The sequence below is a fragment of the Nicotiana tabacum genome, chromosome 13 (assembly GCF_000715075.1).
Source record: "Nicotiana tabacum cultivar K326 chromosome 13, ASM71507v2, whole genome shotgun sequence".
Classification (NCBI taxonomy): Eukaryota; Viridiplantae; Streptophyta; class Magnoliopsida; order Solanales; family Solanaceae; genus Nicotiana; species Nicotiana tabacum.
The window spans coordinates 42,729,676-42,751,382 of record NC_134092.1 but is presented as its reverse complement, the minus strand read 5'-3'; the positions used below and the strand labels follow the sequence as shown (position 1 = coordinate 42,751,382).

Here is a 21,707-nt window from a genome sequence, read left to right as displayed (position 1 = left end):
TCAGTTTTTAGTAAAAAACAAAAATAGTTTTTTCCAGTTTTTACAAAAAAAATTGCGTTAGAAAATTAATTTTCAGCTCTTTGTTTTTCAATTTTTACAAAAATATTTTTCACTTTTTTCTAAAGCAGTTTTTTTGTAAAAACTGAAAAAAAAATAATTGTTTTTAGTAAAAATAATTTCAGTTTTTTCCAGTTTTTACAAAAAAAGAATTGTTTTAAAAAATTATTTTACGGGTATGGGTAATGAGTCTTTTTAATTAATTAGGAGATATTTAGAATTGACCAACATGACGATGACACGTGTCCCTTCGTTTAAATGAGGGGTATATTCGAACCCAAAGTATGACTGCAGGGGTATAGATAACTCAATAGTATAACGAAGAGTATTCTTAGATCAATTTTCGAAAGTAGAGGGGTATATTTGGCCAGATCATTTTCGAAAGTAGAGGGGTATATTTGGCCCTTTGCCGATAAAACAAAGACACAGAAAAAAGAAAAACAAAAAGAAGTATCGTCCCCGGAGAGATTCGAACACTCGCAATTGACCAACATGATGATGACACGTGTGCCTCAGTTTAAATGAGGGGTATATTTGAACCCAAAGTATGACTGCAGGGGTATAGATAACTCAATAGTATAACGAAGGGTATTCTTAGATCATTTTCGAAAGTAGAGGGGTATATTTGGCCCTTTGCCGATAAAACAAAGACACAGAAAAAAGAAAAACAAAAAGAAGTACCGTCGCCTGAGAGATTCGAACTCTCGCGGGGAAACCCCATGTACTTAGCAGGCACACGCCTTAACCACTCGGCCAAAGCGACACTTCGTTATACAAGACCTTGTTGTCTTTAATATATCTGTCATATGCCTATTGTCCATCAAAGAGCGTCCATTTCTGGAAAGTAGTAGAAGGCCGAACGAGACAGCAAGTGCTCTAGACGATAGCAGTGCATTAATCTTTTCGCAGTATTTAAATTTGGATTTTATTTCTCCCTTAATCTTCTTAAGCCGCTAATTGTTAGTAATTGATTTTATTTCTAAAAGGGCAATGAAAAACACGACTGAAGCAATTAATATATACAAGGTTCATTGCTGAGAGTTTTTTTTTTTCCTCCTCTATCCTGAACCCATTGGACTCAACTAATATAGATTAGCACGATACAGTCTATTAGAAGGGAAACATCTACTTACTAGAGATTTCTCCATTCCAAGGATTTGAAACCAAGATTTCTTAATAAGGGTGGGAACCTATCCATCCACCATACTTGCAAACTAAGAGTTATTGTTCGAATTTCGAGAGTCAAATAATTTTTTTTTAATATTGATCTTTTCATATTCCTTTCGTTTGAAAAAGAATATCATAGTTTGACTTGACATAAATTTTAATAAAAAAGGAAGACTTTTGAGATATTTGGTTTTAAATAAGCCATAATATTTGTGTGACTATAAAACTTTTAAAATTTGTAATATGAAATGTGTCATAACATTTGTGTGGTTATAAGTGCTTCCTATTAAAAAAAAAATTAAAAGGTGCCAATCTTTTTTAAACAGAATAATAAGGAACTAATGTCAATATTTTTGAAACGGAGGGGGTATATCTTTTAAATATTTGAAATTGTGAATTATTGTGATTTATTCTACTTTTAATTGTAACGACCCGACTGATCGTTTTGAGCTTTAGTATTCTATTCGGTGGTTTAAAACTTTGAGTAACTTTATATTATGTATTATGACTGCGTGTATGGTTGGTTTCTGTTTTCGAGCGGTTCAGAATTGATTTGGAAGAATGATTCTCATTTTTGAAGTTTTAAGTTGTAAAAGTTGACCAAGGTTTGACTTTTGGGTAAACGGACTCGGAATCGGATTTTGATTATTTCGATAGGTTCGTATGATGATTTTGGAATTGTACGTATATTCGGATTTGGTTTTGGAGGTATCCGACCGGGTGACAGTAGCACACTACCCCATAGTCAAAATACAACCGAACAACATTTAGTAGGCATTTGGACATAAGAATTGTAAAATTCGAAAAAATGGTGAAAATATTTTTCAAAAGAAAATGGTATTTGAAATTTAGAGTTGTGTTTGGACATAAATTTTAGTTTGGGTTGTTTTTGAAGCTTTGTGAGTGAAAATTTTGAAAAATAGCTTTTTGGAATTTTTTAAATTATCAAAAATTTCCAAAATGGATCTTCAAGTGAAAATTAAAAATTTTATGAATAAATGCTGATTTTGAAAAAAATTAAATTTGTTTTGAAAAAAACTTCCATCAAATTTTATGTCCAAACGGGCTCTTAGAGTTTATTTCTTGTGTGGTTCATTGGTTTCCACAACTTTTAGAATCTGCTATCTTGGACCCCATCTCTTTCACTTTTCCAAAACAAAACCCCTCATGCCAATCAATATCGCTGCTACTTGAACCCTCAATCGTCCTTCATATTGTGCTATTCTAATCAAATGGCTTCTTTGTCCAGATTTATTGTAAAAGATTGTAAATTGCAGTCTTCAGACGCACTTCACAGACCAAGTTAGGGGTTTTCTGCTCGAAGGACATCCACCCATTTTAGTATGTTCCACATTTCTTTTCTTACTTCTTTAGTGTTCTGTTCATTAGTTTGATTTATTTAGTTGCAATTTTGGTACTGTTGATTAATGATACGATTGTTTAGGAATGATCATTGGCTAGTAGTTGATTTTGGGAATTTACTTGAAATTTTCTTTTATTAAGCCTAATAGTTATATTGAATGTCCATATTAAGGTATAAGGAGTGGACTTAGTGGACATGAGAGTGGAAGATGTAATTTGTTCTTAAATAAGAACCAAATTTCAGATGTTGCTTTCCCAGTTCAATCCTCATTTATTGGGATCACTTCACTGTGGAATTCAAAAATATCTTGCAACGCAGCTACAAATGTGTCAATACGAAAGAAATAATTGAGACTTTGACCACTATTTTTCCTCTCTGGGTTATATTAGGTACAATCCTTGGCATCTATAAACCTGTCGTGGTCACTTGGTTGGAAACATACCTGTTCACTCTTGGTTTGGGATTTCTAATGCTTTTGATGGTTTGACACTAACATTTGAGGACTTCCGACGATGCTTAAGGAACCCATGGACTGTTGGTGTTGGATTTCTGGCTCAGTACTTCATCAAACCACTTTTAGGCTTTGCAATAGCAATGATTTAAGACGTGTGGAGGCGAATTTTAGGGGAAAAGCTATTTCCAAGGGTTGAGTTGGCCTAGTTGAGGTAAGTATCTTGCCTAATTTTGTGTGGGGGAACTACCCCTTAGAATTTGAGTCATTTGTGCTAATTGTGTCATGTGAAGGCCGTGTACGCGAAGTGACGAGTACGTGCTCGGGCGTATTTGTGGAAATTTGACCGTTTAGGGCTCTTAGGTTCTTACGTTCATTAGATATGAAGTTGTTTGTCATGTTAAATCCCTCATTTACTAAATTCACCCTTACGTGTCTTAATTGGAATTAATTGCTTCATGTTCTACCCTTATTGCCGATTAAACTCTTATGTGCCTTAACTGAAGTTGTTGCCTCTTTTGTCGTCATGCTATCCTTTCCGTAATTGCTTAACCTTAATTGAAATCATTATTATATTTCAGTAATTGCTTAACCTTAATTGAAGTCATTATTATCTCTTCCGTAATTGCTTAACCTTAATTGAAATCATTATTATCTCTTCCGTAATTGCTTAGCCTTAATGGAAGTTTGTTATCCCTTTCATTGTTGACATATTCTTATTTGAGGTCATTGATTCATGCTATTTCTCTTGTTGTCGAATTGTACTTTCGTAGAATAATTGTTACACATTACCTCTCCCTTGTTGAACTATTCTTGTTGAGATTATTACTTCAATGTTGTGTCTTTCTTTGTGAGTTCGTTCTTCCGTTTCTTTGTGTTCTGAAGTTCTCGTGTTAATTTACTTGCCGTATTCTCGTGTTATTGTTGTTGTTGTATTCATTGTTGTTGAGCCGATGGCTATACGTGGTTATGATATTGAAACTATTTTGAGGAAATGTTGTGGCATGTGGGCACATATTGTGAAAGTCATTTATTTGAGAGTTATGTTTTGGCACACGTGTTGTTGTTGAGAGAATTGTTATTGTGTTTGCACGGGGTTTCTGACGTGCGATTGTTATTGTGTTTGCACGAGGTTTCTGTCGTGCGATTGTTATTGTGTTTGCACGCGGTTTTTGTCGTGCGGTTGTTATTGAAATGCATGCGGTGGTATAAGGTTTGGGTGTTGAAACGCATGCAGTGAGATAAGGTGGGCTTGAAACGCGTGGCTAGTAGGGGAACTACTAGAAGTCATCGGTGTGATAAAGTGGGCTAAAATGCGGGATGCTATTTCGGGAAAAATGACTTTCAAAACTAAATATAAAGGCTCCCGCGGTGATATAAGGAAAGTTGTGATTCATTTTATGATTTGAGACTACGAGGCGGTACCTCGGTAGGGCTCTTGTTGTCATTTCCCTTTTGTGTGCACTTGTCTTTGATTGTTGTTTTCCTTGGCATACTATTAATTGTTTCCCTCCATGTTGCACTATTTGCTCAGTTCTATGTAGCTAATCTTATTTTGCTAGTCGCTGCACCAAACTTCATTGCTGCCTTTATTATATTGTACATTTCGTGGTGACCGTTTCTTATGTGTCATTCATTGTTTCTACTCTTATTTGTTGACTTGAATTGTGGTAGAACACTTGCACAAGCATACACGTAGTTAATTTACCCATATCGGTTGTAAAAGATGAATCCTGACGTTATTAACCATTATACGTACTCTTGTCTATTTGCCTTTTGTGTGAGGGATGTTCTATTAACACGTCAGTCGTCCGTGCAATTATGAGTTGTAATGTGGGCACAAGATGCCAAGTGGTTAGGGTTCACGAATTGGGACCCGTGATTTGTGATTTTGAGGTTTGGCACCTCGTGGAAATCCTTGTGTAAAACTGGTGTGAAATTGGTTGTTCCTACTAGTTATGACTTGTCTTCTTTTCTTCGGTTTCACCGGATTTGGACTGTGCTCAGCTTACTCTACAGTGTTATTACCTGCTGTGTCTCGTTGCTATCTGTTACTTTTAGTCCCTTTTATAAATGTTGTATTATTATTGTCATCATACCTAGCCTTATACTGATATTGTTCCCCGCTAGTTCTACATGTATACTTGTTCAGATTGTTTAGTCCAGTGGGTGTGTTGACTGTCCCTCGTCACTACTCACTGAGGTTAGTCTTGATACTTACTGGGTACCGTTGTGATTTACTTATACTACACTTTTGCACATTTTTTGTGCAGATCTCAGGTGCCTCGGCTATTGTTTATTATTAGCTAGCTGGTCGAGCATTGCTGTGGAGATTCAAGGTAAACCTGTCACATTCGCAGGCTTCAGAGTCACCTTCTGATATTGTACTTTTACCGTTTAATTTCCATTCTGAGCAGTTATATTTAGGGATTCTTGTAGTAAACTCAGTAGAGCTTATGACTTGTACTACCGGTTTTTGGAATTGTAAGTTATATATAAAGATTTCTATTTCATATTTATCATTGATGGTTGAATTCTTCTATTAATTTAGTAAGTGTTAAGCTTACCTAGTCTTAAAGACTAGGTGCTGTCACGACATCCTACGGAGGAAAATTGAGGTCGTGATATTAACGTAATTTTCAAATATGTAAATTTCTTTTAAAAACCTTACAAATTATATTCTGAATTCACGGTTAAAGTTAGGAAGTTTTACTCTCGATATCATCATAACGTCAGGGAGTAATAGTTAGGTTTATGCCTGTACTTGTCATCTTTGACGTCAAGGATTGAGTCTCAGATGAATCATTCCCTTCCCGATTGTCCAAACGAGTGTTACAAAGAAGAATCTCATTTTCACATGATAAGACTCAATGGAGTAATAAGATAAGATCGGTATTACATTACCAAACCGTGATTCCACTACTCCACTTTTATTTGTTGGCTTGTTGTAGTATTAGCAGCAGTAGCATGGGGACCAGCAGGTTTTTGTAAAACAAGAAATACAGTTTAACTTTGGAAACCTAGGATAACAAGTACATGAGGTACAAGAGCAACTCAAACAGGAAGGACATTTTAAGTTATAACAACTGCATTTGCATATGGAATTGCTGCAGCCCTGGAAACATGGACAGGAGCAACATCGACACTTCGGTATTGAACAACTGATGGATGAGCAGCAGTTACACAAATTACAGTTACAGCAGTTTGGCATCTTCAAACAGCAGCAAATCCGTGAGAGGTTAAAACATGATGAAGCTCTGCAATACCAAGCAAACTCGATTGTTAGTCCACTACTAAAAAACTGCAAAAATCCGTCCAAGAAAACCAACCGAAATCGGTCGGAAACATAGAAAAACTGACTGATTTTAATTCGTTGAAAAAATAGTGGTCGCTAACGTGTGGCGACCGAAGACGATCATAATTTCTGACTGAAGTCGGTGTTAGGTGTTGTCCAGATTTTCTTACCATATTTAGTTTTCCTATCTCTTGAAGGAAAGAGCAACATGTTTACCATAATTGGGTTTTACTTCTTGTAGAAGGAAATTATAAATCTCACATATTTGGCTAGTCCCTTTTCTTGTAGGAAAATGTTTGGACTTTTATAAATTGAGGATCCTTCCTTCTCATTCATGAGCATCTACAATGTAGCCATATGGGGTTTGGGAGTCGTGTTAAGGGGGGAGAACTTTACGGGACAAGTGTTAGTGTGTCACTTGTGTTTGCCTCTTCGTGAGGTTGTTCTCTAGATATTTTGTACTCTCTTTTTATATAGTAGATTGCTCATCTCTGTCGTGGATGTAGGTCAAATTAACCGAACCATGTTAAATATTTGTGCCTTTTTTGGTATATTTCTCTTTTATTGTACGATTTATCCTCATTCAAGATTTGCATTGCTAGCTTCCGCATGACACCTAGCGATCGATTTCGGTCGAAAATATAATTATTTGATAATTTTACATTTCTTTTTAAATTTTAACACACCGACCGAAATCGGTCGGAATCATTAAAAAATAAATAATAAAAAATGCTATTTCCGACCGACTTCGGTCAGTAATTTCAAATTTTGCAGATTGCACATTGAAATTACCGACCGAAGTCGGTCGAAAATTATGATTTTCTGGGCTTTTAATATGAGCATTCCGACCGAAATCGGTCGAAAGTCGGTCGGTTTTCTGGGTAAAAACCTAACAGAATATGGTTACTTTTAAGCTACACCACATACCAATTATAACCAATAATCATCTTATAATGGCAGCATTATATTGCTTCCATTCAACCACAATTAACCAACAACAACCGCAATTAACCAACGCCTACCACAACAACAACGCTAATAACAACCACAACAACAACGCCAACCACAATAACAACAGTAAAAATGTTCAATAATAAAATAATATCAACAAAAGAATATCAACAATATAATCATCATTCAAAACTATTCCAACTAAATATTCACAAGTTCAAGACTTTGTTTAGCAATACACATCATTCAAGGAGTATTTTGTATTGTATCATCTCTATTTTCACTACTAGAAGCTTCATAGTCGGCATGGTTTGAAGGATCACGACAAGAAGGATTAGCATCTGAGAAAGACTCACGAGACCGAGAAATCATGTCACGCCCCAAAATCGAGGAGCGCGACCGGCGCTTAACCGAGTTAACCCGGCCGAGCAAGCCTATTAGATTTTCTTCTACCCAAACTCATTCATGAATAAAGAGAATATATATCTTTGTTAATCAAATAATAAAGTGATCATGTCTGTAATACTAATTTGTTATCATTAGTTACTTCATTTAAAGTCTCAATTTCACACCTATTTTTCATAATATGAAGTGGAAATAGTAACTCAAACACAACACAACGAGTTTGACTTCCCCAGCACCAATATACAATTCACACTATGTCTACGGAGCCTCTATAGAAAAAGAATAGTACAATGATAATGCCGGAAATAAGGCCCCGACTATACCTCAAACAGAATACACAAAGTACAAAAGATTCATGACCCCGAGATGAAGTGGGGCTTACCAAGTCAGCTGGGAAGAAGGTGTACTGCTATCACTGATCAATATCTCCTGCTGTGGAATCACCTGCATCCATTTAAAGATGCCCCCCCCCGGCAAAAGAGACATTAGTACTATCGAATAGCACTAGTATGTATAACTAAACACCTTCTCAATAGAATAAATAATATTACAAGGAGGAATAATCATAAAATCAATGAAAGTCTCGAATAATACCAAAACATCAAGTTTCACGTAAATTTCCATATTTTCAGATTAGTGATTCTTAGCACCGATATACAATTGTTCACACTCCCATTGTTCACAATACCAATACCACTGTACTCTTAGCATGGAGTCCGATCACGACCCGATCGGCTAGGCTATCTCTTTATAGATATCAACCACAATCACTCTCAATATCAATACTCCCGTACCTTTAACACGGAGTCCGATCACGACCCGATCGTCTAGGCTATCTCATTAGAGACATCAACCACAACCTCAAATTCAATTATAATTTCTAGCACAATCACCACCATGTGTGCGACATGGTGTCCGATCACGACCCGATCGGCTAGGCTGTCTTATTCGAGACATCAACCTTTTTATATCAATCATCGCATTTCATACTTCTTTTTCATCTTTTCATTTTGTTGGCACTATTGGTCACAATTATAAAACCATTCTTCGCACGTTGGCCGTATTTAGTATTTCATGCTCAACTTTTTCACTTTCAAACATCAACATCATTATCACCAATAACAACAACTCAAATCATAGTGTGTAGTACGCATGTGTGCAATTAAGAGTCTAAGGCACATAGATATTTCACAAAAGTTGGCATAATAGCCTTCGTTTGAACTTGACTTGAAATTGAAACATTATTAATATACAACCCATACTTGAATACATCCTCAATTGATAACATAACATGAATAAAGCATTTAGGATACTTATTGAACATATATCTTTCAACACAAACTTACTCGGAATAGGCAATTTTCTAATGAACCACTCGGGTCTTACATAAATTACGTGAATATCGTGGGATTTAATTCTAAGAGAAGATATTAGCCAACATACCTCAATCGAGCTTCCTTAAACTCTAAAATATTTCGGAATTCTTAGCAACTTCAATCTATTATAGAAATATAACAAATTAAACCAAAATTAGGAAGATGCTCATGGTTCTAGCTCATTTGAGCATTTTATCAAACACTAGGTGTGCATTAAGGTTTCAAGGTCCTTTTATGGAGGATTCCATCATCCCACAACCCAATCTTTACCATTTTAGCTCAATAATCTTCTTACACCCTTTGATAATACATGCATGCAAGATGAACAACTCTCATCAAAATATATCTTACTAATTACCCAATTCTAGACAAAATTAGAAATTGAGGGTTTGAGTGTAGAATCTTACATTTAGGATGAAGACATTGTGGGTTATCCTTGTTAATCTTCCAAGATTTGAGTAAAGATTGATGAAAATTAGCCTAGGATTCCTCTCTCTCTAAAACATCAGAATGTTTACTCAAAAATGATCCTTTGCGTGTATTTAACGAAGTTGGGTCGGGTTGTAAAAATCCAAAAATGAAGCTCCAGAACAGGGTCTGCGATCGTATATGCGATCGCATAATCGATATGCGGACCGCATATCGGTCGCATAATTGGTGTCCAAAACCGGCAAAAATCTGTCTGTGTCTGCGGTCACTATGCGGCTCGCAGACCTGTTCTGTGGTCGCATAATGAACCGCAAAACAGTTCTGCGGTCGCATAGTCGACTGTAGAATGGCATCCAAACTGACCCTTTCCTACCTCACTTCTGCGGCCATTATGCAGCCCGTAGAGTGATTCTGCGATCGCATAATGGACCGCAGAAACGCATTTCGCTGCCAAAATTTTTCCTTTAATTTTCAGTGCATTGTTCAACCCAAAAAGTTCGAGCTGCGGCTCGCAAGCTCACCGCGAAGAATTTCTACAATCCTCCAACACGTAATCCTAGTCCGGCACCATGAAACATTATTTTTTTCATTTGCAAAATTTTACGGGGCCTTACAAATCGAGAAAGCACCACTAGCAAGAAGATTGACCAGCTAACCTTGAAGGACATTAAATTGTTAGTCCCTTTTTTCTAGCTGACCTTGAAGGCTATCAAATTGTTTATCTCTCTTTTCTTCTCTAGCCTTTATCTCTTCAAGCTCTGGTGACAGCTTTGCGATCTTCTTCTCCATAGCTGAGAGAGTCGACCTATCAAGTGCCTCGCCCTGGGCGGAAGTCCCTATACCTTGCAATCCAACCCTGTAGCGCCGAAGTGATCTCTCTGGAAGGCCGTATGCTATCCCCTTTTTAGGACCACCGACAACATCCAACCATATCTTCTGTGCTTCTTCATCTGAAATGGAATGTCGCTTGCCTTGGTCATTCGGTGGCAAGTTCTGACTGTACTCATCGATGCGTACAACCTCTTTAATCTAGGAATAAGAGGTAAATAATGAATCGACGTCACAACAACCTTCTTCCTGCTGGAAACCCACTTAAAACGAGTTTATTCACAAAAATTACAACTTTCTAAATATGCATCACCCTTATAATACAACATGAAACCATCTTCACAACAATCGATTCTCATAGACGAGAGTCCTAGCTTAGAAATCAATTTTTTAGCCTTATAAAAATCTTCAGGTATGTTGAAAGTTGGGTCAACTAGTTCACTCATAAGGCCAAGGAAAGAATTCATTCCCGCTTAACTGAGAGTGCACACTCCCTTCATTTAGTGGACGACTAGCGGCCTCTAACTGTTCATAAAAATATTTTGCCTCTTCGTTAGGAATTTGTTCAACACTTTCATGGGGTTCAAACTCGAAGTGCATCCCAAAAGCATCCGCAACCATTTATAGTATCTAGGATGTTGGACTTATTCTCCTTCGACCTACTACTTTCACCAACAACTACGTTATGAAATACACCATCACTGCCATCAACCTCTCCATGACTAGTCCATACAAAATAATTATCCATAAATCCTTTTCTATAAAGATGAGTCGTAACATCCTCTGAACCCAAAAAATTCAAACACTTACACTTCGTACAAGGACACTTAATCATCCCTCCAATCCGAAACGGTTAATGTGACATTGCATGACTAATAAATTTAACCCTTCTATAAATTCCTCCCTAAAGAATCGACGATTAGGATAATTCCTATTATACATCCAACTACGATATTCCATCTACACAAAGAACAAATAAATTATATGTTATATTAATTGAATATTCCAATTAATTTATAGAATTAAGTTACATAATAAACTTTAGTTACAAAGTAGTTAATTTATATAATTTGAGTGCATATTAATTTGAATACAATATTGTTCTATCCCTAGCATTAAACATAATTAGACTCACTAGAATAATGAATTAGTTAAGCCATTCAATTAGACTAACTCACTTACTATTAATCATAATTAATAAATCTTAAATCATAATTTAATAAGACCTAAATTATAATTTAACAAACTCTATCATAATCATGATCAATAAAATTGAAAAACAATAATTAGCTAAGCAAATCATAATCATAACCTTCTAACATAATATCTTCTAAATTAGCTAAGCCAAGTACCTTATATGATATTATAAACAAAATCAATAAGAGTAAATGATCACGCCCAACTATGCCTTGTAAAAAGGACTAAGCGGTCGCTGGAATATAACCCGATTCAAGTCCGGAGTTAAATCCCACAGGGAACTAACCTATTTACTACAACTTTAAATAATGCTAATGATAAGCTCAGACAACTTCCGGATGCAAGAGTTTTATGAATAATCAGTGGAATTTATTTAGTTAAGGAAAAATGACAATAAAATTAGCAATAATCAAGACTAAAGTTGAATTCAAGGGTAACAGGATCTAGGGATATTGATTTTCCCAATTGCCGGATTAATTCTTAACTCATTAGCTATAATCTCGCCGTTATACAATATGAGGATTATGAGTTCTGGGCTACCGTAATTATCTCTCGATCAATTACAATAATTTACTAGAAGCATTCTCTCGAACTAATCTAGTTAACAATTTATGCAACTCAGAATTATCCCACCAAAGCTTCGTTATTTCTAACCCCACTTTTAAATTCAAGTAATTAATCTCTTAACTTACCCAAAAGTGATGTTGTTCAACAACAATCTAACCAAGTGTTCTTTCTCAAGCAACACAAGGTAACTAGACACGATTAATCAAGGGCCCTTTCAATTAACCACAAATACAATACGTAGTTGAACAATCATAGAATAAACACGGCTCAATTATAACAAAATAGAGTCAAGACGTCATCCAACAATTAGTTCCATCAACCCTAGATAATAGATTTAGCTACTCATACTAATGAAAAATAAATCACTAAAATAATTTATAATCAACAAATAGAAGTATGAAGAAGAAGATGAAAACTCTTAGAAAATTATCCGTCTTCTCTCCCTTGTTCCTGCCTCTAAAATCTTCTAAAACCAGCTATATCTGACTTCTGGGCGAGTTTAGGCTTCATATAGGTTTGGGTTAGTCGCCTAGAAAATTACATAATTAACCCTGCGTGTTTGGCTTTCGTCCGCCCGTCCGCGGATCCGACCGCGGATTTCCACTGCCTTACTACCTAGAGTTCACGGGCCAATTCGCGGCCCACTTCACGGCTGCGCACCTGGAGGGGTCGTCTCGCTTGCTTTTCTCTCTCCTTTTCGACCGGGCTAACCTTCGATTGGCCTTTCACACTCCATGTTGACTCCAAAACACTCGTTAGCTCCCTCCTAGCTTGGAGTAGCTCCTGCAATTCATCAAATTCTTAATTAGAGCATTTTGTTATCTTTTAGCATTCAAATATCAATAAAGTGAGGCTAAATTAGAGTGTAAATAGTGTCTAAGTTGCATAAATATAGCCTACTATCAACACCCCACACTTAAACCATTGTTCGTCCCCGAGCAATCAAACCACACTCTAAGAGGCCTAACTTCTCTTAGCGACTTCCCTACTCGTCACACCAAGAATATTTCACATAAATTGAGGACATTAGTGCAACATCTACACCTCAAGAGTTGACTCCCTTTAGCCACGCAATGTTCCTAACCGACTTACTTACTCTAATTCATAAGTCCAGACTTACCTCTCCTTCATGAATCAAGTGCCTGCTCACAACAAAAGAGACTCATTTCACAATTAGTAAAATTCACACACACTGAGGAACTTTAAAAGGAACATAATTCACTCACCCTCAGAAATGACATTCTTGTGCCACAGAAAATGCACCATAGGCTTGCCCGTAGTGTACGACTCTACTAATTGAGTTCACTACATTTAGGATCAAGTAGGACTTTATTTGGATGTAATGTAGGCTACAAGTTGGGTATGATATATTTGGATATAATAGTGACTATACCTTCCTAATCACTTTAATACATTTATTTTACAATCAAGTCCACACCTAAGTTAAACCAATATTTTCATCTTTAACACCACATATACCACCCCACACTTCTTCTTTGAGCACAATCACCTTAAAAGCCACCAAAGAATTATTACCAATCAACATGATACACTATTAACAATGTTCTTTTTTTTTTTTTCACAAGTGGCTTTTCCAACAAGATATACCTTTCTCCTTATTTCCCTAGTTCCACTCAAAAGCTCCACCAACTATCCCACACTTTATCCTTTGTAAATTCATAGTATTTCAAGTGCTTACGAGAGGTAAAGGGTTCAAAAAGATGGTTAATTCAAACAAGGGATAGGGCTTGTAATGTGGTTGCCAAGGAAACAGGATTACAGGCTCAACGGGGTTAACTATGGTACATAGCAAATAGGTGGGTGGAGTATGTATATATATGGTTCAACAAAGAAATGCCTATATCACTTCCCAGACTAAACAAGACTACCATTTCACTTTGCAGACACACATGGCAAGTTCTAGGCGTTAAATGTCGTGCACAGAATATAACAAGTCTCGCACACACATGACACATGACTCATTCCAGATTAGATCATCAAACACTCAGATCAGGGTACTTAAGCCAAATTAAGAACATATATTTTAAGGCCTTTTTACAAGAGTCAACAAATGAGCCTAAGCGTCACACTAAAGTAACCGCTATATTCAGGGCATTACGAAATTAAGGGATCCTATTCTAATTCTGCCCATAGCACATAAGTTCCTAACTAAAAATAAAAAACTAACTACACCCGGTTCAAACAAAATCCTTGAAAAAGAACCGTAGTTTAAAGAAAAACCAAGGGGGGGGGAATTGATACACTACTACAAAAGAAAGTTTTTTTTTTCGATCGACTTTAGTCCTTCAAGAAACCCGTCGAATGATATCCATCGTCGGGTCAAGTCAAAATTGATTTATACAAATAAACTACAAAACTATCTACATACAACATACAACAAAGTATCCCCCACCCCACACTTAAAAAGATGGCATGTCCCCATGTCATACAAAGTAAAGTAATGCAGGGTAAAGGAACTTCCCTGGTGGATCAGTCTTGATCGGAGACAGTGCCAGGGTCGAGATGACATGCCATCCCTAGCGCACGTAGCCAACCCATGATTTTCTTTTCTGACTTCGCATTTTGGGTGGCCAAAGTATCAACTCTAGCCCCTAACTCCGTGACGGAAGTGCGCAGTCCTGCCATGTCTTGTTCTAAGGCTGTCATCTGTGTACTCCGTATGAACTAGGATGGTCCTTCAGCCGCTGCAGCTTGTTCCTGTGGGGGTGAGGCAGGTTCAACCTCCTCATGCCCTTCATCGCCCTCTTACGATGCATTAGAATCATCACTATGAGTTGCCCCTGGTGCCACCGGGTCTTTCCCGATGGTCACTTTGTCTGTCCGGAACTTTGCTTCTTTCTTTACTATGCCATCCGCATTTGGGTTCTCAGGCACCCTTGCTGCCCGGCACAATCTAGTGATCAGAGAGGGGAAAAAGAACCCATACCTCTTCTGTGGTGAACGGACGAACATCTCAGACTAAATAACCTTGGCCACATCAAAGTCATGGCTATTCACGAAGCACCAGATCAAGGCAGCTCTCGGACCATTTATCTCCGTGGTGTTGTGGGACGGCAACAAGCGACTGTTGATGATGTACAACTGGCACTTTCCTTAAAAAGTGAGTGAGGCAGAGTGTAGCTTCGATTCCGGCACAACCCACACTACCTCTTTGTCTGGTGCACAGATAGTTCTGAAAAACCTGTTTCATATGATGGGTTCTCTCCTGTAAGTATCATAGAAATCCTCCTCCCCATTGAATTCAGGTAATCGCTACACTCTCCTGATGGTTTCTATCGAGGCATCCACCCTCGTGTGTCGCACAATGCATATTCTATCCTCATGTTCGGGGTAATTGGCATAGAATTCCCGGACAAGCATCAAGTTACCCTCTTCCGGCTCTTCGAAAAAGCTGTCCAATCTGTGCCTGATCAACTCCTGATACATATTAGGGCACTCATCCTGGAGGGACGCCCTGTCAATACCCCTTTCCGATACAGGTCATTTAGTGGCCTTTAAACTGAAATGGTCTTGGGCAGCTCTGGAGACAAACCTGGTATGATCAAACTGAGCTGCACTGCCGGTGCCCGTCCCCGAGATGAGCCTCGGTAGCTGCACTGCCGGTGCGCGTCTCTTCTTTGAAGGTTGCATGTTACCTACACAATAAATACTACTATCAGTGGAGAGCGAAGTATGTGACCCAATGACGGTTACTCAGACTTCACTCGCACAATTGGTCACAATTTATATTCAACACTCATTAAGGTAAATCAACAAATAGGTAGTGTGCATATGTCCCCCCAAGTCACCCAAAGACCCAATTAGACTACCATTCCTGACAAACCCAACAATGGCTTCCCCCAAATCAACCAATTCAAATAGACTCCATATACCACATATAAACCACAATCCAAATCCCAGACAAAAGCTCCTACGATTTTACTACCTTATACATATAATAGCAAGGGAAAAGATTGAAAAAAATCACTGTAAAGAAAAACGAAAAATACTAAGAAAGAGGAATAAAATCATGTACTTACTTGGAGATCTTGAGAAGAACGGAGGTTGAAGATTGGTTGAGTGGAGAAGAGAAGGAAGGAGAAGAGTCTTGCGTTGAAAGGAAAATATGGGGGAAGGGAGGGGGGCGTTTTAGTTGTGGCGGGAAGAAGAAGGGTTTGGGGACTTGAAGTTAGGAAGGAAAGAAGAGAAGTGGGGGAAGTGGGGGTGGTGGGCGTTTAAGTTAGGGAAAATAAAAAAAATATTTGACTAAAAATTTAAATTTTTTTACCTGGACACGCCCCATATCCGCGGTCCAATTCGCGGATGCGGATTCTGGGCAGAGGGGGACCAAATATCTGCACCCCAATCTGCGGTCCAATCCGCAGTCGTGGACGGGGGACAGAACACAGGCCAAAATCTGCGGCCATATCCCCGGTCCAATTCGCGACCGCGGATCTTCGTCTCTAGCTAATTTTTGTTTTTGCCGCATTTTTACCTATTCTCGGGTTAATTTCGACCCCCCGAATCCTTCCGATACGTATAACTTTTGCCCTGCACACTAGTAGATCGGTCAAAGTCGTACAAAATCAATTACAACAACCAAAGTAAGAAAATAATGGGTTGCCCCCAAAAAGGGCCTTAGTTAACGTCGCGACATGATGATTTATAACAAACCATGGGTTGCCTCTCAAGAAGTGCCTGAATTAACATCGCAGCACAATGCCGGCTTTCATTATCACTCCTCGTTTGCGTACTGGGGCTCTTCCAAAGTTATCACCACTCTATCCCCTTTCTCTTCGACCATTCCAAGGTAATGTTTTAACCTTTGCCCATTTACTGTGAACTTTTTTGTCCCATCTTCGGATTCAATTTCTACAGCTCCACTTGAGAACACTTGCATCACTCTGAAGGGTCCTGACCATCAGGACTTCAACTTACCCGGAAACAATCTCAATCTCGAGTGGTATAACAACACTAGATCTCTAGACTTGAAGTTCCGATATAAGATGTTCTTATCATGTATCATTTTCATCTTTTCTTTGTATAATCTAGCAGTCTCAAATGCATGGAACCTGAATTCCTCGAGCTCATATAACTCAGTGACTCTGCTGGTGCCTGCGGTCTCTATATCCAGATTCAACTGCCGTAGTGCCCAAAGTGCTTTATGTTCGAGCTCTACTGGAAGGTGGCATGCCTTTCCAAACACCAACTTGTACGGTGACATACCAATTGGAGTTTTGAATGCTGCGCGGTATGCTCATAATGCATCATCCAGCTTCTTCGCCCAATCAGTCCTTGTTGCATTCACTGTCTTTGTCAGGACACTTTTAATTTCTCTATTGGACACTGCAACTTGCCCGCTCATCTGTGGGTGGTACAGTTTGGCTACTTTGTGGCAAACTCCATACTTTTCCAACAGACGTGCGAACGCTCTATTGCAAAAATGGGTTCCACCATCACTGATTATAGCTCTCGGGGTGCCAAAATGTGTGAAGATGTTTTTCTTTAGGAAACTTGTTTCCCCTTTTGCATCATTGGTTGGGAGAGCCACCACTTCGACCCACTTGGAGACATAGTCAACCGCTACCAATATATATTTGTTACCATACGAGCTGACGAACGACCCCATAAAGTCGATCCCTCATATGTCAAAAACCTCCACCTCTTGAATTGTGGTCATCGGCATCTCGTGACGGCGAGATATGTTGCCTGTCCTTTGGCATTCATCGCAACGTTTGACCCAAGAATGGGCATCCTTGAACAGGGTAGGCCAATACAATCCCGATTCCAACACTTTTGCTGCTGTCCGGATTCCTCCAAAGTGTCCACCATATGGTGAAGCATGACAAGCTTGCAAAATAGAAGGTTGATCTTTCTCGGGGATACACCTCCAGATCATGTTATCTATATATATTTTTAACAATAGAGGTTCGTCCCAATAATAGGCTCGACAATCGCGGAAGAACTTTTTCTTTTGAATTGAGTAGAGTTCAAAAGGTGCAATACCGCTTGCTAAATAGTTAGCAATTTCAGCATACCATGGCGTCTCCTCCATTGTCACAACAAGTAACTGTTCATTCGGGAATGTCTCTATTATGTCTTCAACCTCCATTCTCTTTTCAGCTCCTTCCAATCTTGAGAGGTGGTCTACCACTTGATTGTCCGTCCTCTTTCTGTCACGGATTTCCAGATCGAATTCTTGTAGCAAAAGAACCCAGCGAATCAAGCGTGGCTTTGACTCCTTCTTTGCTATCAAGTATAATTGCTGCATGGTCAGTACAAAAAATAACTTTTGAACCAATTAAGTACGACATGAATTTGTCGAAGCCAAACACTACAGCCAGCATTTCCTTTTCCGTTACAGTGTAATTGAGCCGTGCACCACTGAGCGTCCTGCTTGCATAGTAAATCGGGTGCAACATCTTGTCTTTGCGTTGCCCCAAGACTGCTCCTATAGCATAATCACTGGCGTCACACATGAGCTCGAACAGTTGCTCCCAGTTGGGTGCAACTATGATGGGTGTAGTCACCAATATCTTCTTCAGCTCCTCAAAAACTAACCTGCAATCATTAGAAAACACAAAGGGCTGATCCTTTTCAAGCAGCTTACATAAGGGGTTAGAAAGTTTGAAAACCTCTTTCATGAATCGCCTATAGAACCCGGCGTGCCCAAGGAAACTTCTCACTGCCTTTACCGAAGTGGGCGATGGCAGCTTCTCAATCATATCAACCTTGGCATGGTCGACTTTAATGCCCTTGCTGGATACTCGATGCCCCAACACTATTCCTTCTTGTACCATAAAATGACACTTTTCCCAATTCAGCACCAGATTTGTCTCCACACATCTTTTGAGCACTCTTCTTAAGTTGTGAAGACAATCTTCAAATGAATCCCCCTCCACGGAGAAATCATCCATAAATACCTCCATAATATCCTCCAACATGTCAGTGAAAATGGCTAACATGCACCGCTAGAATGTAGCCGGTGCATTGCAATGTCCAAAGAGCATTCTCCGAAAGGCAAAGATGCCATATGGACAAGTGAAGGGTGTTTTCTCTCTATCTTCCGGGGCTATTAAGATCTTGTTATACCCCGAGTATCCATCCAAGAAACAGAAGTGGGACCGCCCAAATAACCTGTCCAATATTTAGTCAATGAAAGGCAATGGGAAATGGTCCTTTCGAGTGGCTGTGTTCAGTTTCCGATAGTCCATGCAAATCCGCCACCCCGTGACTATACGAGTTGAGATCAACTCGTTATTCTCATTTTGTATGACCGTCATTCCTCCCCTTTTCAGCACACATTGGACAGGACTGACCTAGTTGCTGTCAGAGATGGGGAAGATGATACCCGCATCCAGCCACTTGATCACTTCCTTATTTACTACTTCCTTCATATTCGGTTTCAGCCGTCGTTGATGTTCCCTGGAAGGTTTGTGCCCCTCTTCCAGAAGAATCTTGTGCATGCAAAAGGCTGGGCTGATACCCTTTATGTCTATCATGGTCCAACCAAGTCTTACATTCTTGAAATACCTCCAATAGTTGCTCTACCTGCACAGCTAGCAAACCAGATGATATAATAACAGGCAAAGTAGAATTAGGCCCCAAGAAGGCATACCTGAGGTGGGATAGAAGCAGTTTCAAGTCCAGCTGTGGTGGCTCCTCTATTGATGGTTTTGCAGGTGGTGTTGCTCTCTCTTCTAAGCATAGGGGCTCGAACTGAGGTTCCCTTTTACAGAATCCTTGACCTTCGAGAGCCATGACCCACTCTGCCAACCCTTCACCGCCCATCTCTTCCAAATTCATCAAGCAGACTTCTAGTGAATCCTTGACATTAAGGGTCTCATCCTCTTCTTGCAGTATCACATCCACGGCCTCCACTAGTGAGCAGTTTGCAAATTCACTGGGTCTCCTCATGGATTGTTGAACGTTGAATATTATTTCTTTATTGTTCAACCTCATTTTCAACTCTCCAATCTCACAATTAATTAATGCTCTCCCAGTGGCTAAGAATGGCCTTTCCAGAATGATAGGTATCTCTTCATCCACCTGACAATCAAGAATAACAAAGTCTGCAGGAAATACAAATTTCCCCACTTGCACAAGCACATCATCAAGAATTCCCGTAGGTTTTTTGACTGTGCGATCAACTAGTTGCAGTAACATTGAGGTTGGTCTAGCTCTGCCAATGCCCAGTTTTGTATAGATTGCCAAGAGCATCAAGTTTATGCTGGCTCCCAAGTCACACAATGCTTTAGCAAAAACATAACTCCCAATAGTGCATGGGATAGTGAAACTACCTGGATCATACACCTTTTGGGCCGTAGGTCTTGTCACTACCACACTGCAGGTCTGTGTCAGAGTTACAGTGGACAGGTCCTGGAAGTTAAATTTCCGCGACATCAGGTCCTTTATCATTTTTGCATACCCTGGCATTTCCCTCAAAGCATCCATCAGTGGAATATTCAATTGAATCTATCGAAGTATTTCCATGAATTTTTTGTTATGATCATCTTTCTTTTGTTTTGCCAATCTTTGAGGGAATGGTGTAGGAGTCAACCCCTGTCCACTACTTGATGTCTTTTCTTTGTTGGAAGCTTCTGGCACAAGAGGTGCCACCTGTTCTGAGACTTGTTCACCTTCCTTTGCCTTACCCTTGTCAACCTGTGCCTGTTCAACTACCACCTCGGTGAGCTCTGCTGAACCATCTGCCTCTAATGTAACTGGAGTAGTTGGTGTTGTCTCTCTCCTAGATTGAACAACTGCTTGCTCTCTATCTAAATCTCTTTCATTCTTGAGACTCACTGCATTAGCTGATTTGGGCTTTGCTCCTTTGGGTTAATATTTGTATTTGCAGGCAAGCGATTGTTCAAAGCCTTAGACAGCTATCCCAGTTGAGTTTCAATGCCTTTGATTGCTGAGTCATGTGTTGCTAACTTTTCTTGCATCTTACCATTTGTTCCAATGAGTTGTTGTAGCATACCCCTGATTTCTACCATGTTGTTGTCCTGTTGTTGATGAGGTGGTCGGTAGGCCAACTGTTGCTGGTGCTGCTGATTATAACCATGCTGCCTTTGATAAGGCACAACTTGACCTTGTGGCCGTGCGCCTCCAGAATTGGGGTTGTGTTGTGGCAGGTTGGGTCTGTACTGCTGGTTTGGTGCTGGTCCCCATTGTTGCCCACCTTGCCTCTGACCTCCAAAATTATTGACATAATTCATGTCTTCTCTGAAGCCCTGGTTGTCATTCTCTCCACTCCACGAGCACACATATGACTGGTTTATGCAAGGAGTACACAATCCTCCATTTGTTGTATCAATAATGTGCACTTGCTTTGTACCCATCTCATCAATTTTCTTTGTCAGTATGCTCATCTGAGTCATGAGAGTGGCTATGTTCTCTGCATGGGAATTGTTTGGGTCAAGAGCAACAGAATGCACTATTGGTGTAAGTGTCGTACCTCTAGCCATCCAGCCTGAATTTTAAGCCATCTTGTCAAGAAGAATATTGCACTCTGTGAATGTCTTGCTCAAAAATGCACCCCCAGCTGAAGCATCTACATTGGCCTTCAAACTGTCTGCTAAACCCATGTAGAATCTCTGTCCCAGTATCTGATCTGGA

General features: G+C 39.2%; 1 protein-coding gene, 1 long non-coding RNA gene and 1 other non-coding gene across 3 annotated transcripts; 1 reads left to right on the top strand and 2 right to left on the bottom strand.

Moving 5' to 3' along the window:
• Positions 1-738: 738 nt before the first annotated feature.
• On the bottom strand, positions 739-820 carry TRNAS-GCU (transfer RNA serine (anticodon GCU)). Its single transcript has one exon. It is a non-coding gene; the product is annotated as a tRNA-Ser (tRNA).
• Positions 821-2,313: 1,493 nt separating this feature from the next.
• Positions 2,314-5,558, top strand: LOC107832801 (uncharacterized). The gene is made up of 3 exons (XR_001658637.2): positions 2,314-2,565; positions 2,977-3,252; positions 5,312-5,558. It is a non-coding gene; the product is annotated as an uncharacterized LOC107832801 (long non-coding RNA).
• A 12,169-nt stretch (positions 5,559-17,727) lies between these two features.
• On the bottom strand, positions 17,728-20,522 carry LOC142168092 (uncharacterized). The gene is made up of 2 exons (XM_075228752.1): positions 19,620-20,522; positions 17,728-18,351 (listed from the first exon to the last, which is right to left on the bottom strand). Exons 1-2 carry the CDS (start codon positions 20,520-20,522, stop codon positions 17,728-17,730), a joined length of 1,527 nt encoding a protein of 508 aa, XP_075084853.1.
• Between the last annotated feature and the right edge of the window lie 1,185 nt (positions 20,523-21,707).

Bases quoted from the DNA above. Each gene is read 5' to 3' on its own strand.
- LOC142168092 (XM_075228752.1), bottom strand. From the start codon at position 20,522: ATGCCAGGGTATGCAAAAATGATAAAGGACCTGATGTCGCGGAAATTT. The intron at 18,352-19,619 runs GTATTTCAAGAA...CTGACCATGCAG, and splicing joins AGGTAGAGCAACTATTGGAG to CAATTATACTTGATAGCAAA.